This window comes from Gavialis gangeticus, unplaced genomic scaffold (assembly GCF_001723915.1).
Source record: "Gavialis gangeticus isolate Ggan-Ray unplaced genomic scaffold, GavGan_comp1, whole genome shotgun sequence".
Classification (NCBI taxonomy): domain Eukaryota; kingdom Metazoa; phylum Chordata; order Crocodylia; family Gavialidae; genus Gavialis; species Gavialis gangeticus.
In genome coordinates, this window is record NW_017729025.1 from 158,155,198 (window position 1) to 158,170,518 (window position 15,321).

Here is a 15,321-nt window from a genome sequence, read left to right on the forward strand (position 1 = left end):
AGACTTCTTCTTGGGGGAGCTCTGTGTCTCCCCCAGGCTTGGAGCAGCTCTGTGTTTCCTCTGTGGCAACAGCTTAAGGCCTGCGAGTGCTGGTAGATGGCGTAAGTGCAGGGTGACAGGATCAGCCCCATGAGGCAGCTGTTCCCACAGTGACAGGGAGCTCTTGTGCAACCTGCCGCAGCGCCTCTCACAGCACATTCCTTGTTAGGTTTTTTTTTTTTCCTCCTGCTAACAGGTTGGGTGGGTTCAGGACATTTTTTTTTTTTTTAATTATTTCTTCTGTGTGGGCTGGTTTCCTTTTCCCTGCAGCGCTTAGGTGGAAAGGGAGGTGGAGCCACAGGAGCAGGTGGGAGGGGACGGGCTCTCCCCAGTGCCAGCCTGGAGGCTTGTGATTGGGGCTGGAGAGTGGAATAAACCCTGCGAGCACAAAACCAAGGGCATGGGTGGAACAATGAAACGAAATGACTTAACTGGCAGCACCAGGCCACAACAGGCCAGTCACATGAGCAAGGTGGCTGGCAGGAAGTGCACAGGAGGGACAGATGCACGGTCCCAGTCCCTGGGACGGGAGGCCTGGGCCTGAAGCTGGAAGGGGGAGCTGGGGCCAGTGATTCTCATCCCCTGCGCTTCCCTTCGCTGCACTGTGTGGCACACGAATGAGTCGCAATGGAGGCGAGCCTGGCCTCCACGCTGGCTGTCACGGCCGTGCTGTGGGCTCTGGGCCTTCCCCAAGCTGCTGCTGGGAGCAAGCCTGAATGGACAGCAGCCCGGGCAGGTGAGGGGTAAGGGGAAATGACTCTGGGTTGGGTGGGAAAGGGAGATTCTCTGTCTCTCTCGGAAAGGAGCAGGCAGGTTGATCCACAGGCTTTTCTCCTTTCCTCTTTCCCAGATAAGGGACCCTCCAGATTCCCCGGTCCCCGCTCCTGGCCCTTCTGTTTCCCTCTAACTCTGAGGGTCTGCCTCCATCCTCAGTCTCTGCTACTTAGCCCCCAGGCTCTTCTCCTGCAAGCTTCTCTCTCTCTAGTCTCTTTTGTCTCATCTTCAGGGTCCTATTCTATGTCCAGGCCCTGCTGTGGCATCCCTTCCACCCTGGTTCCCCACTGTTTGAGTCCGGGGGGTAAATCTCTGCTCAATACTGACAGCCTCTATTGCTCCCCTGACCCACAGCCACCCCCATCTGTCCCTACTTCTCAAGTTGGGTCTTGAGGAGTCCTGTGCTGACTCTGTCCCAGACTCCTTGCTTCCCAGCTCTCTGGCGTTTGGCTCCAAGTTGAAGCTTGCCAGGGCAGCACGTGGCACCATCTTCCTGAGTTTTGGCAGCACCACAACAATTGCACAAGTACAGCCCAATGACATGCTGCTTTACCATAGCCTACCATGGTTTTCTGGCCCCTGATATGGCCAAGGGCAAAGCAGAGACTAAGATATAACCCTAAGGCAGTGATTCCCAACCAGGGTAGCGTGGTTTTTGGGGTTTTGTTGTTCTCCCGCCCTGGCGGGGGGTCGGGCTAGAAGATCTACTAGGTCCCTTCCGACCCTAAATCTATGAAACTATGAAACCCCAGGGTGCCTTCAGAGCCTTTAAAGAGCACTGTGGGGTGCCACACAACACTAGCCCTGTTCAGCGCATGAACATGCTTCACAAGATAAACCCAGAGATTTCAAATAGGAATTCATGGTGTCTGACCTGCTATGGTCTTTCTGAGTGCTTTGCAACAGAAGAACTGCTCTATTCTTTTTCTGTAGTCAAAAAATGAGGGAAAACTAAGAGCTGGCATTTTCCAAGGGTGCCTTGAATCTAACCAAGTTGAGAACCACTGCCGGAGGGAATACACAGAGATTCCCTGCCCTGCCTTGACCACTATGTGAGTGGGCAGCAGCTATAAAATTCCCTTGCATATCTCCCAGGCTACCCCAAGCCCCACAAGCTCAGGCTTTTCATGTCTACCTAGGAGCAGGTCATAGTATAAAAACCAATGCACGTGTGTCCTAGCTACAGATAAATTGGAGTCTTGCCATCCACAGTTGGGAAATCAACTGGGTTTTGTAGGTTGCTATGAAGTGATATGATATGACTTCCTCCAAGAGTTTGCCTGTTGGCTTGTTTGACAGGCCAGATGAGTGGTGCCAGATCTGTCTGTAGGCTGGATCTGGTCCTTGGCCCAGTCTGGCATGTGGTGCTGGCCTGGTAGGGGGTCAACCCAAGCACATGGGAATGGCTTGTCTAGGGGGCCCATTCTGGCATGGCTGCATCAGGTCCTGGCCAGACCATTCCCGCACAGCTTCATGGGCCCCAACTTGACCCAGCCGCATGGGAATGAGGCCCAAAACTCCTATGTGAGGCTGGCCTGGCTGGGGTTGATCTGGCCTGGCCAGGGCCAATCCAGCCTTGTGGGACTTGAAAATTTAGCAGTGGGGGAGTGATGGCAGTGTTATTTGCCACCATTTCCCCACTACCACATTTCTGGACTTGCAGGGAGACCCACAGGCTGGATTACATGGCTCTGCTGGCCAGATTTGGCCTGTGGGTTGGGGGTTGAGCACTCCTGGCCTTGTTCATTCCTTATCAATAGTGAACAGTGCAGAGAAGCAGCTCTGCCTCTTGTTAGCCTAGGGTCACAAACTGCCCTTTGCTACGCATCCTGGATGACAAACACAGCCTCTCCGAAAAGTGAAAGCAGAAGCTACTGCAAAGGGGAGGGAGCGTGAAGATATCAGAGGGGGCAGCATCTGCCAGAGATTGGAGTACTGTATATTGGTCAAGGGAAGCAGTGCTTGCTCTTTAACCCATCTGCTGCCTGTGAGCAGGGCTACAGAGTTGGGGCTATGAGGTTGGTGGGAATTAGAAGAAGGATGTTAGCAAGCAGAAATTGCCCACCCACCTCCTCAAACGCTCTGCAGTTTGGCCTTTCTGCCATCTTTACAACGTACCTGCTGAGGGCCAGGAACGAGAAAGTTCCAGCTGTGGAGGGCTCTCCATGGGGTTGGCGTGCAGGGAGAGGACCTCCCTGGCCAAGGCCAAACACTCTTATACTGCTCCTTAGGAAGTTTCCAAACTCACAGAAGAGGCTGCATGTTTCCCCAGCTTCCACTTTCTCACTTAGGGTCGTCAGTCTCTTCCAATCACTTAACTTCCTACTGGACATAACCACACTGAACCCAAACCTTCTCACCTGTTTGGAAAAAGGGTCTTGCCCCCTTCCCAGATTTACTTTGCATACCCTGCACATATCCCTAGCGGTAGCTTGTGCACCTCCCACCCACTGCACCCTGCCCTTTCTTCTGCATATTCATAGATTCATAGAAGTTAAGGTCAGCAGGGACCTCGGTAGGTCATTGAGTCCGACCCCCTGCCCTGTTCAGGAAAGAGCGCTGGGGTCAGACAATCCCAGCTAGGTGCATGTCTGGTCTCCTCTTGAAGACCCTCAAGGTATGGGGGTCTAATATAACCTCTTAGGCTCCTGTTGAGAACTCTCCCTCCTGTTTTATGTCTGTCCCAAAGTCCCTTTCACCCAGTCACATGGGGAAGCGTGAAAGGGGACAGAGCGATGGCAGCTGCTGTTCAAGCCAAAGGAGAAGCTCCAGGCCTTGACCCCGTGGAATAGAGTGGCTTCGCTGCTCTTCTCAGGAAATGAGGACCTGTTTCTTCAGGGATCAGCTTGCCTGAGGGGCTTGCATGCCTAGCCCCAGCACAGTGCTGGGAGGTCCTTTTTGTCATGGAGCCCTCAGCCCATGCTGGTAGAGCTGGGCTTAGGGAAGCCAGATAAGGCCCCTCTCTCTGCCCCTCCTGGACAAGCAGGACCTGTTTGTGATGGTACCAGCACTGGGAAAAACACTGACAAGGTCAAAACAAGGCATTTGTTGATGCAGCACTTCAGTTGGAGGCTTTTTTGCATTTGGAAGGCTCTTCAAGCTCAGCCTGCCCCACCCCATACACACTGCTGTAATCTGTTTACTGACTATTTTGGACTCTCTGTCCTTGCTTGCATTGACTCAACTGATGATACATTGAGAGGCTTTAGGACTTCTCTTGCCCATGTCTGGTGCTGCTCACAAGAGTCAAAATGGCAACTTCAGCAAAGCAGGGTTGATTTACACTAGCCAAGCCTGTGACCAACAAGTCACCTCTTTGTCAACAGTACCCTCACACAGCGTACATCAGTGCACACCTTCTTGCACTGAAGCCCAGCAGGCCCCAAGTCCCTGCTCTTGATGTGCAGGCTGCACAAACTTTCCTGAGCTACCCAGCACCCGGGGCAAAAAGGACTAGTTACTATAAATAAATTGCACCACTATTTAATTAAACATTGTAATCAGCCAGTCAGTGCTGGAGGCAGTTGCCTGGTTCTGCAGTGCTGCTGAGGACACGGGAACGCTGCGGGAGAGTCTGCCGGCTTGTCAGAAAGGATGCAGTGCCCTCAAGAAGCATGTGCCCCTAACTGCCCTCCCTCCACGGGCTCTTGTTGCAGGGGTGATGCCCTGTCCAACTTGTGGCTTTAGCAAAGAGGAACAGGAGAATCTGTGCTCAGGTGCTGTTGCACAGCAGTACGTGCAGGGCAGGTGACAGTGGCTGGTTTCAATACCACGCTCCCTCCTCGCAGGTCAGTAGCATGGGACCCATCAGTACACTAAGGAGGGCAGCAGGAAGAATCCAGCTGTGGTGTGAGGAGGTCAGCTGAACAAAGATGCATCCCACCTCCTCTCTACCTCCCAGCACTGACTTTTTTTTTAAGGAAATGTTTTGTGTTCCAAGTCACATCAGCCAAATCAAGTCCAAATCCATGAGTCAGTTCACAACCATAAGTGGCCCTACAACAGGCAAACATCCTCCACCCCCACCAGGGGCTTCAGATATTTCCAAAGTCTTTTGGCAAGCATCCAACATGCAGGCCTATGCCCGGAGGCTTGAGATTCGGATGCCCCCATGTTTTGCCTGCCTGCAGCCATATGGCCGCAGGAGCAGGACAGCTGTTCTTCTGGCATGGTTTAGTACCTGCCTAGGTGTTGGGGATTAAAGTCCATTTTATGGAAATGGGAGGCTCCTCCCTAGCTTGTACCTCCCTGAGCTGACGGGAAGACATGGGCAAGGAGCATATGGCCCCACCTTCCAAAGGGTGTAGTTAAAGCCTGGAGGCACAGTAAGCTGAGAGCACAGCTCTCTTCTAACCAGGGCAGGGAGCAGCTCTGCTTAACATAACAAAGAGGCTGGAAGAGCTGGCTGGAGTGGGAAGACAAAGGCAACTAAATACATTTGGCTGGGCCAAGAGAAGACTCATGGTGTAACCATAAGTCTCAGTCTAGGAGCAGCTGGGGCCAAAGAGGTTACAAAGGCTTCGGTCTAGGTAAATAGCATTAAGGGGCGAAACTGAGATGAGGAACAGTTAGGCTGAAGAGCAGTGATGATGTCCTGCCACCAAAATCCATTTGAGCCCCATTGTTTGAACCCTTTAAAAGTGTCTTGGCCCTTGAGAAGATAGAAGTGCCCACTTGTCTTCCTCGGAGGAAGAGCTCAGCAAGGCTTTTCCTCCCCACTCCATCTGTTTCTGAGGATGGTTAGGGGACCCCAAAAGCTTGAAAATCCAGACCTGCAGACCTTCACAGAGGTACAAGGAATGAGGTACATGGGCAGGAAGCCCGTGGAGAGAAGAAACTCCCTGCCGTGCATTCAGTGACCGTGTGGCTGGATCCCGCTTAAGCATGGGGGACGAGGGAAAGACAGCCTAGCCCGTTGCTGCAGCTGAATTTACCCCCTGCGGTAGGCTGGCTGTGTGTGCTCTGAGCAGGCAGAAATCCCAAGCAGTGACACGTCCTTCTCCTGTGGGCAGTCCCCGAAGCCTGGCTTTAGAGTGTTTGCTCAGCAAGCAAAGCCAGCATGTTCACATACCAGCAGGGCCCCAGCCCTGCTCCAACCAGGACCATGCTCTGGATGTTTAAATAGAGCAGGGTGGGGGTTTTACTGCTAATGGAGATAAGGGAGAGTTTAAAGCCAAGGTCAGATGGAAGAGGAAGGACTGACAAGGCTTCCATAGCACAGACTTCGCTGGGATTAGGGAGGGCATTTACACAATTATACTTACACTGATGAATTAACTTCCCATGTCATTGGGAAATCAGGTAATCTAGGACAAAAGCCATTTCACTCCCAGAGCCTGCCCGCTCCTTGTTTCACCCTCCTGACTCTGCTCAGTGTCCTAGCAAGTGAAGGTTTGTCCTCTGCCCATGGGGTGCAGTGCAGTGAAGATGTCAGCCACCCTGAGTCTGCTCCACACATGAACTGAGGTACTACGTGGAGCCAGAGATATATGTTTCAACCTCTGCTCTACTACAGACCGTGGGCAAGTCTTTAATCTCTGGCTCTCAGTTCCTATTGTACTCTGTCTGTGATCACAAGGGCTAACCTGTTGCTGGATGAGCAAAGCATATGCATAGGTCCTGTGCCACTAAGCATACATGCATGCCATAATATTTTGGTCAAATTTAATTTATTAAATCAATGTAGTACATGTTTCAAGTTGTATGGTTTTGCTCACAGGGATGCTCTACTCTCAAAGTAATGTGTTTTTAAGTGGCACAGCCTTGTTATGGATCTGGGGAAGGGTCATAACATTCTCTGGGGAGGGTAAGGTCTCTGTTTGCATCTGGGATGAAAAAGACAGTTTTGTTCAGTCTGATTTTACAGTTTGTGCAACTACCTTTGAACTGCCACTGTAATCACGTTGCCACATAATCCTCTCACGGGAAGTGATAAAATAAGCCAACGCAGGTAAAGCAGGAGACATATGCTACTCCCCTACCTCCCCTTCAGGAAGGCTAGTTATTGTACAGCATAAGCGACTAGTGCAGAGAGGGGCAAGTATATAAAATAAAGATAATCTCATTCTCAGTTTCATAGAATGGATATAACAATACTTTGTCTCATCTACTTCAAACATGAGTTACTTAAACCAGGGTCTGTCCCTTACCACATGCACATGCAGTGCCTGGCACAGCTGGGTTTTGGGGCTCTGGAGGCTGTCTTAATACAAGTCACTTATTTTGGCTGGTTCTGGTGGCACAGTGGTCTCAGATGTGTTCTTGCCACGGGGAGCATTACTCAGACCCCACCTTGCTGGATATGTGTGGTGTACACAAGCTGGTAAAAGAGACCAAATTGAAAAGCTGTTTTAATTTATTCCATCAGTCCCTGATCTCTCCTGCTTGGACTCCAGCCGCATCTACGATCACCACGTGTGGAGCCAGCAGCCACCTGTTAATCATTTGTTCTGCCCACTGGACGAGCCGAGCCTCCAGCTCCTTCAGTCCATACAGGACTTTAACCTCCAATGGAGAAAAGACTGCCACCCGCTGAACCTCAGTACACAGGGCCACCTACACAGCACGCAACACACCAATGGGACAGCCTACCTCACCTTCCTGCACCCGCAGGCCAGCGATGCTGGGAACTACACCTGCACACTGTACCTAGGTGGCCAGAGAAACGCCTCCTTCACTACCAAACTGACCATGATAGGTAGGTGGGGAGGGCAGTGGGGGAGGGAAGATGGTGAGGGGGACCACTTGCATGCAGGCTGATGCCATCCTTGGAGTTAAACTAGGGGCAGGCAATTATTTCGGGCAAGTTTTGGCATGCCATTGAGGGCCGCATGACAGGCAGCCAGGGGCAGATAAATACTAATTTTCTAAATTGTTTAGGGGCTCTGCAAGCCAGATAGAATAGCCTGGCGGGCTGCATTTTGCCCACCCCTGAGTTAAACCCTGCAGCTTCCTGCTGGACAACCCAGGAAGTAGCACTGGTGAGCTCTGGGGGGGTGCTTATCTGCCCTGCCCAGCCCAGTGCAGCCCAGCGCAGCCCAGCCCAGCCCAGCCCAGCTCAGGCTTGGTAGATATGCACACAGATAGCATTCACAGATATGCACACAGATATCATGCAGTGCCCCTCTGACCCAGAGCTGGCATGCTTGCCTGAGCACAGGAGGGGAAGTTATGGGGGCATGTGCACTACTCTAAGCAATGCTGCTTTGAGGGAAAAGGCCTAAAAACTAGATTTGCAATCTCCCCACAGCTAAATTCCATTTGTTTTATCTGCACAGAGAGTTTTAAAAGTATACAAAGATTCTAGCTGGGCCCCAAATAAAAAATGTTGTGTGGGACACACTCAGAGGCAGATACAGAAACACACCCAGAGGGTCACTTCACAGAAAAAAACACAAAGACCAGTCTCAGGAACTGCACTTCGACACCATGTAATAGTTACTGGGCTGCAAAAGGGGAGAAAGACAGATCCCAGTGGGAACAGAGAGGAGAGATTCAGGAGAGATCTGGAAAAATCAAAGGTGGCATTTCCAGATAAAGCATAATGTAAAGAAGGCTCTGGACAAGGTAGTGACCCCAGGTGAAGTCAAGTAAATACTGGGTTTGGCATGGAAAGGAGGCTTGCATTTAGAGGACAAAAAGGACCTGCTGTGAGGAGATGGGCATTTGAATAGCAGGCAGTGCTAAGGCATTTCCTCTCTGCAAGAGCAAGTGCCTCTTAAGTCTCCCTTCCCCAGCCCCCATCTGTGTTTAGTCATTCATGCTGGTGGAAAAACAGAAAATGTGGGTGAAAAATGTCATTGAAAAATACTTGCTGTTGTTCATTGAAATTGAACACACTGCTACTACTGAACACGCTAGCTCTATGCACACCCCTTAGTTGTCAGCAGGGAACGAAGCCAGGACCTAAAGCACAAGGAGCCCCAATCCCAATCCTTGAGCTACTGGAGGAATTTAGTTATCTGCTAAACAAATTCAAGGTTCCCTGTCATTGGTGACCAGCCACCTGCTACATCACAGATTGTACAGAGAGGGAATTTCGCATGTCTGCCTTTTTTTTGACTCAGTAGCTGAACAGCTTGTACTTTAGGCATGCTGGGTTGACTGAGTTTAGAGTGCTGTTGTATGCACAGAGAAAAAGTGTTTTCTTCCATTGTAAATGAAAGAATTTAATCGTAGGGAGTGTCTATGCAAGGTAATTACACCAGACTAGTTATGCAGCTAGATTTCTCTGTGCATATGCCCAAGAGAAAGGATCCTCCCACAGATTTTTAAATTGATAGTGTCCCTTTAAAAAGCCTGTCTCTCAGCCTTTCCTTGCCTTCCAACAGACCTTTGCACTGTGCCACCTGAAGTCCTTTCCCCATCCAGCAGTCAGACTTTGGAGCCTACTTTAGGGAGCCAGATAACACTGAATTGCACGGTGCGCCTGCCCTTTGATGAACACTGCAACCCCATCTTGAGCTGGATGAAAGATGGCCATTGGTTAGGCAACGAGAGCAGCCAGTACACCCACGAGGAGAAAGCCTGGTAAGGAGGTTGACCTATGAGCCTGTAAAACTGGGGCCTGGGAAAGGCTGCTGACAGCCAGTGCTGGGAGGGGCTAATTCCTCCAGTCATTGAGCAAATGCCATGAACTGGACGGCTGAAGCAATGTGAAACAGGGCTGGTCGCAGGGGGTGCCCTGGACTCACCTTCTGTTAGCACCCATCTCCAGTGAACTGTACCCCAAATCCCAGTGCTTTGTCTTGTTAATGAAAACCTCAGTATGAATCACGGACCCATTGGCCAGTGCTCTGAGCTCCAGCAAGACAGCCTCCCAACCAAATGCTCCCCCACCTCTGATTCAAGCCCTAGACACAGATTAGGGTCTGCTGATTTATCTCAAGCCTTGTCTGTGGCACCTTTATTCTTCCAGGTTCAGACACAACTGTTCCAGGGCACTTCATTGCCAGCCTAGACCACACCGTGCTATTCTAGCCAGAGTCCCCTCACAGGCAACCCAGTGCACCTCTAGCTTAAGCTAAGTTACCCTTGTTACTGCAGCCCCAGTTATACACTGGCTCGGAGCGTGCTGGAGTCCTGGCTTACAGTTCCCAGCTTCTGTTTCTTGAAGATAGACAGAACAGTATTGATTTGTTTCCAGGGGACTTTGTACTTGTAAATGAGTGGACTGTGATCAAGCCTCTGTTCATTTGTGACACAGACAGGATCTGAACTCATATCTCTGGAATAAAAGCACAGCTACATTGACATACATGTCCCCTTTCCCTCAGGTATTACTCCTGATCTGAACAGAGGAGATCAATACAGACTTGAATGAACAATGAAGCCCAGCATGAGCAACAATATGCATGTAGGCCAGCTGGTGGTTTCTGTACATTTCTCAGTGTGCCAGCACAAGACCCCCTGTTGCACATAGCTAGGAGATGAAACTCACTGGCTTCGAGAACAATCTTAGCAACACCAGCATAAAGCCAGAGTATCTTAATGTGCATGAGTTACAGCATGTTAAACCTCCATGGAGGATTAATGGGCAGTGGTCTAACACCGCTTTACTCTGAACAGGACCACCTGTGTCAGGGATTGACACACTTCTGTGTTTGTGCACTGACTTCACATTTTCAGGCAACTTGGTTTAGCTTTCCTAAGTGCTGCCACATTCACAGGCCTTGAGATCAGAGGAGTTTCCCCACAGAGACTCCAGAGTTGCTAGGAGCTCCCATACTTTGAGACATCTGCTAGCTATCTTTTCTGTACACCCACAGGGAAAGGCAGGGTTCAGCAGGTCCCAACAAGTCTCCCTTTCCTAGAGAGGGTTAATGTAAGCTTCAAGGTTTTCACCTGTCAGACAGCATTTATCTCCCAAAGCATGTTCTCTGCCCCAGAGGGGCTGTACTGGTTTGTGAAAGCAAAAGACCCCACACTAGAACTGAGAACAGGGGCTGCCTCTATACTGCAGCCAAATGTATTATGTCATTGCCAGCGAGAGGTCCAGGTGGGAAGAGTGTTATGGTGGCTGAATGGGTGAAAAGCAGAGCTGGCTGCTTAATTGTACTTATACAAGACATGTGAAATTCTCCCTAACAGCTGCCATTGTAAAATAATTGCTCTTGTGCATGTGTTTAAGCACATTGATCCATTTCCCTGGCTGGCTGCACAATGGAGAAATCAGCAAAGCAAACCTGGCCAGTCAATGACATTCAACAAAAGTTCATCTCCTAAATGTAGGTCGAGGAGTCTGTGGTTAGGGCCCTGCTTTTGCAAATCTTGGTCTTTGTCTTTAAGCACAAGGAAATTCCCAGATGAGGTAGAAGCTGCCCTCTAATTTGTGGTGCAAAGGACAAAAGCCAAGAAAAGGCTGATGCTAGGGGAGAGGCAGCAAACTGATACCAGAAGCCTGGCAGATGGGAGAGATGGAAACTTGTGTTATTCCATCTCAGCCCTCCTACTTTCCCAGGCTGAACAGTTCCTTGCAGTAGCATGGGACAACAAGCTAGAGCTCCTCTGGGCCATATTTAAGATTAACTCTATCCAGAAGTGCCTTCTTGTATTTTTCTGCCTCCTAGTTGACGTCTATTTCCATTTCCCTCCAGAAGATGTTCAACATAGCTCTGTGCTAACCCAAGGCACTTCTGTCCTTCAGGCGCAGTGATAATGCATCAGAGATGTTCATGTCCAGCCTCCTGTCGGTGAATCTGACAAGCGATGAGAACTATGGTGTGTTTGCCTGCCTGGCTAGGAACATCACAGCCACATTTACACTGCAGAGATCAGGTAGTAACTCTTTGAGCTTTTACCCTATGATGGTAATGATGTAGCAAAGGGCTGTAGCAGTTGAGTACGGGGGGTTCTGCCAGGTAGAAGCAGAGCCCCTTGGGCATTTACAAGTTGTGTTGGGAATTATATGCCTGCCCTGGTAACACTTTTGCCATATCCCGCTCTGATATTTACAGCTGTGGACAGAGTCATATTCTGGACCACATGGGATGCAAAATTCCTTTGACTACCTATTGACTCCAGAAAGAGGTTTGGACTCCAAACACACAGCTCAGAGCCCACAAGGCCACAGTTCTGCTGTGTTCAGACTAGAACTGTCTGACAAGAAAGGGAGAACATGGCATTTCAGTGGCGATAAAGCCACCGGTCCACAAACAGCATGCTTGTACAGAGAGACATCCCTCATCCCAGTACGGATTAAATGACCAGAGTATGAGGAATGGTTAGCAGCAAGACTTTCAAATAATGGGGAGGCTTTATCTACACACTCCCAAGCTCTGTCCAGTGAGCAAGAGGGATGCAGATTTCTGGAGCGCTGTGTTCTTGTCTGTGCCGTAATTAGCAGCAGAATCAGCCTAAGCAGGGGGAATGGTTCAAACAGGACATGGAGAGGTAGGTCCAAGTTTGTATGATACAGAATAGTCAGGTTCTGATCCTGGCCTGTAATGCAGTGTGAGTGTTTAACCCTTTTGGCCACTTCCTGGAGTAACTTCTCATCTTGCTGCTGAAATTTCCCAGAGCTGTCTTGAAAGTAAACCCTTCCCACCACTATTCAATAGCAGGAACAGCAAAGGGTTCCCTGTTAAATAGAAAGTGTTCTTTAAATAGGATGATAGAAAGTTGCCACAGGATGGCACCATAACCTAAGAGGAGGGAAACCATGCTTTTTCCAGAAAAACTCCTCACCCAATTCAAGACTTCTTTGTTTAGAACAGCAGTGAAAGAACTGATGATGATGGACCTCTGGATCCAGCCCAGCTGAAGGGTCTCTTCAGATTAGCATAGGGAGGGAGAGGAAGAGAGAGAGAGAGCTCACCTACACACGAGAAGGGATAGATGAACCGTGTTCTGCAATAGGGAGATTGCTGATGAGAGATTACTGATGAGATTATGGCTAGATATAGGGATCTCCTAGGTTCATGATTTCATCACAAAATGCGAGGGGTCCCTTGTATCTTGGCACGTGGATCAAATGATCTATGTGCTTCTGCTTTAACCTGCAAGTGATCTAGCTCAGTACTCTTTATTCTGACAGGCAGAGATGTGAAAGATCCCTGACAGTAGAGTCTATCCCCTGTACGTGCAGGGCACCATCTTCAAGCAGGTGGTGCTGCCAGTAGCATAACTAGGGCTGGGTGTTAGCTAACCCAGGGGCTAGAGGCAGCATCCCAGACTGGAGGCAGGAGTCCTCTTGCCAGCCTCACTTCCCCTCCCTTTGCTGTGCAGCCAACAACTGCTGGGTTAACCCTCTCACACCCAAGGGCTTTTACAGTATCGTTCCACATACAATTCAGTAGCAGGTGTGAGAAGGTTAACCCTGTAGCTGTTGCAGCAGCAGTGACTCCCATGGAAGAAGCCACCCCCACTTCTTGCAGCAGGAGCCTCCAGCTCCTGGGGAAGCCTATACTGTGGTAGGTAAGACTGCCCGTCCCCGCACCCCTGCTTCCCTGTGCTCGGCACAACCCCCTCTTCATGCCCCCAGTTCTGCCAAGGGCTCTGAGATAGCTAGCTATGCCTCTGGGTGCTGCTGTCATATTAGCTAGCAAACTGACAGCATGCGAGGGCCCAAAGCCAGCTCTGCCTCTAAAATGTGTCCCACAGCTAATGCAAAAATGTTGTGTCCTGCCTCAGTGTGTGATCCAAAGCCACCCAAACCCCCTGCTCTGTTTTTTCCTGTTCTCTCAGTGGACAGTTTGTTGGGCCCTAGAGATGCACCGTAACCTCAGTGTGGAGATGCACTGCTCTCCTATCCTGACAAAGGGCTGCCTTCAGAGATCCTCATTCTCCAGGAAGGCACAAAGCTCTGTCCTGGTCTGTTAATGAAAAACTTCATGCACCTACATCCTAAAGGGGCTTACTCAGGGGGAGATTTCTAAATAGTGGAGAAGGAGCAGAAAGAGGACCCACCAACCTAATGGTGCCTAATGTTAGGGCACTTGCTCACTGAGTGTGAGACCCAGCTTCTAGGCTCCCTCATCCAGAAAGTGTTAGAATCTGCATTTCCCATTTTTCAGCAAAATGCCCTAAAGTAAAAACCAGACCATGAGCTCAGCAGGGCCAAGGGCACCTTCCACCCCTCATGTTGAAGCTGTCCACTGGACAGCCAACAGGAGAAGTCATGGATCCAGAAGAAGAACATAAAAATTGGGATTGGGGCACTACAGCCCAGTGCAAACGGCACTAGTCTGAGAGGGAAGATTGTGGCTCCTGCTCCTAAAGTGGTTTCTGCATTGGATGAAACATATTGGGAGCAGGGGCTTAGACCCAGGCTAGCCTCCTCACTGAGCACAGTTGCACCCCCTCTTGAATAGTGACATTCCCCATGGTGAACTGGGAATCACCACAGAGCATAAGTGAAGGTAGAGGCTCAGGATGGCCTCTCAGAGCCATGATCAGAAGGCCCAACATAGAGAGAAGAAAGCTAGACAGCTGAATGGCTGTGGTACAGGGTGGATTAAGGTTGTATTTAGTGACTTACATGCTGAGAGCTGGGTAAATGCCTCTTGTAGGTGGATTTGTACTTGGCCCTAGGTCTTAGCTAAAAGCTCTAAGGCCAGTAACCCCACTCAAGGTTTGCCTCAAGCAATAACACCCACCACTGCCTGCCTGGATACAAACTAAACCTCTCACTTAAAGCAGCACCACATTTGGTTGCAACTGCTAACTGTACTGAAAATGACATTTCTGATGATTGCAGAGGCTGCTGGGCATGTAGGGGCAGTGCTGGCAGCCCTGGCAGTCCTGGCTCTACTGCTGTTTGTGGCCATGATCTACGTGAAGTGCCGCTTGAACATGCTGCTCTGGTACAGGAACCACTATGGAGAGCTAGAGCTCAATGGTAGGTGCTTGGGGCTTGGTCAGGTCTGGTCATGCCAGGATGGTTTGCACTTTGGCGGTGGGAGAGAGGGTGCATTGGAAAGTCTCAGGGATCCAGACGCTCTGGGCTTCTGTTGCTTCTCCTAAAGCTTCAAGGAGAGTGATTGGAAAGTAGATGTTTCATGGCATTATGCTGAATCCAAGCGGTCTTTCTGCCTTTCTGTACTGACAGGGTGGCACCCACCCAAGGAGCCAGCCTGCATCCTCTCAGCATGCCCCTGGGCTACATGATTCTGTAAACCCAAGCCACTTTTAATGATCCCTAATACATCTAGATGGCGACTCATTGGTCCACTGTTAGAATCTTCTTTTGGTTTAAGAGCTCTCTCTAGCATTTTAGTACAAAGTGAAGAGATGCTACCATCTATGCCAGTGGTTCTTAATCTTTTTAGACTCATGGCACCCCTTATTATACCCCAGTCACCCATCAGAAAACACCAGCTCTTATCTTTCACTAATTTTGTGATTATAGAAAAATAACTGAACAATTCTTCTGTTGAAAAGAACTCAGACTAGAAGAGGTCAAAATATTTTTGCCACTATGGATTTATGGATTGCCACAATAGATTCATAGATTCATAGGTTAAGGGTCGGAAGGGACCTAGTAGATCTTCAAGCCCGACCCCCCGCCAG

General features: G+C 49.9%; 1 protein-coding gene across 2 annotated transcripts in view; it reads left to right on the forward strand.

The window, feature by feature from the left end:
* Positions 1-386: 386 nt before the first annotated feature.
* The window catches only part of SIGIRR (single Ig and TIR domain containing), a 24,513-nt gene continuing 9,578 nt past the window's right edge, over positions 387-15,321 (forward strand). Inside the window, exons 1-5 of one of the 2 annotated variants that reach the window (XM_019519852.1) lie at positions 387-775; positions 7,181-7,510; positions 9,144-9,342; positions 11,459-11,589; positions 14,510-14,650. In XM_019519852.1, coding sequence (XP_019375397.1) covers positions 667-775; positions 7,181-7,510; positions 9,144-9,342; positions 11,459-11,589; positions 14,510-14,650 — 910 coding nt within the window. In that variant the 5' untranslated portion in view covers positions 387-666. The remainder of the gene's footprint in view (positions 776-7,180; positions 7,511-9,143; positions 9,343-11,458; positions 11,590-14,509; positions 14,651-15,321) is intronic. The other variant, XM_019519853.1, reaches the window with a different exon arrangement.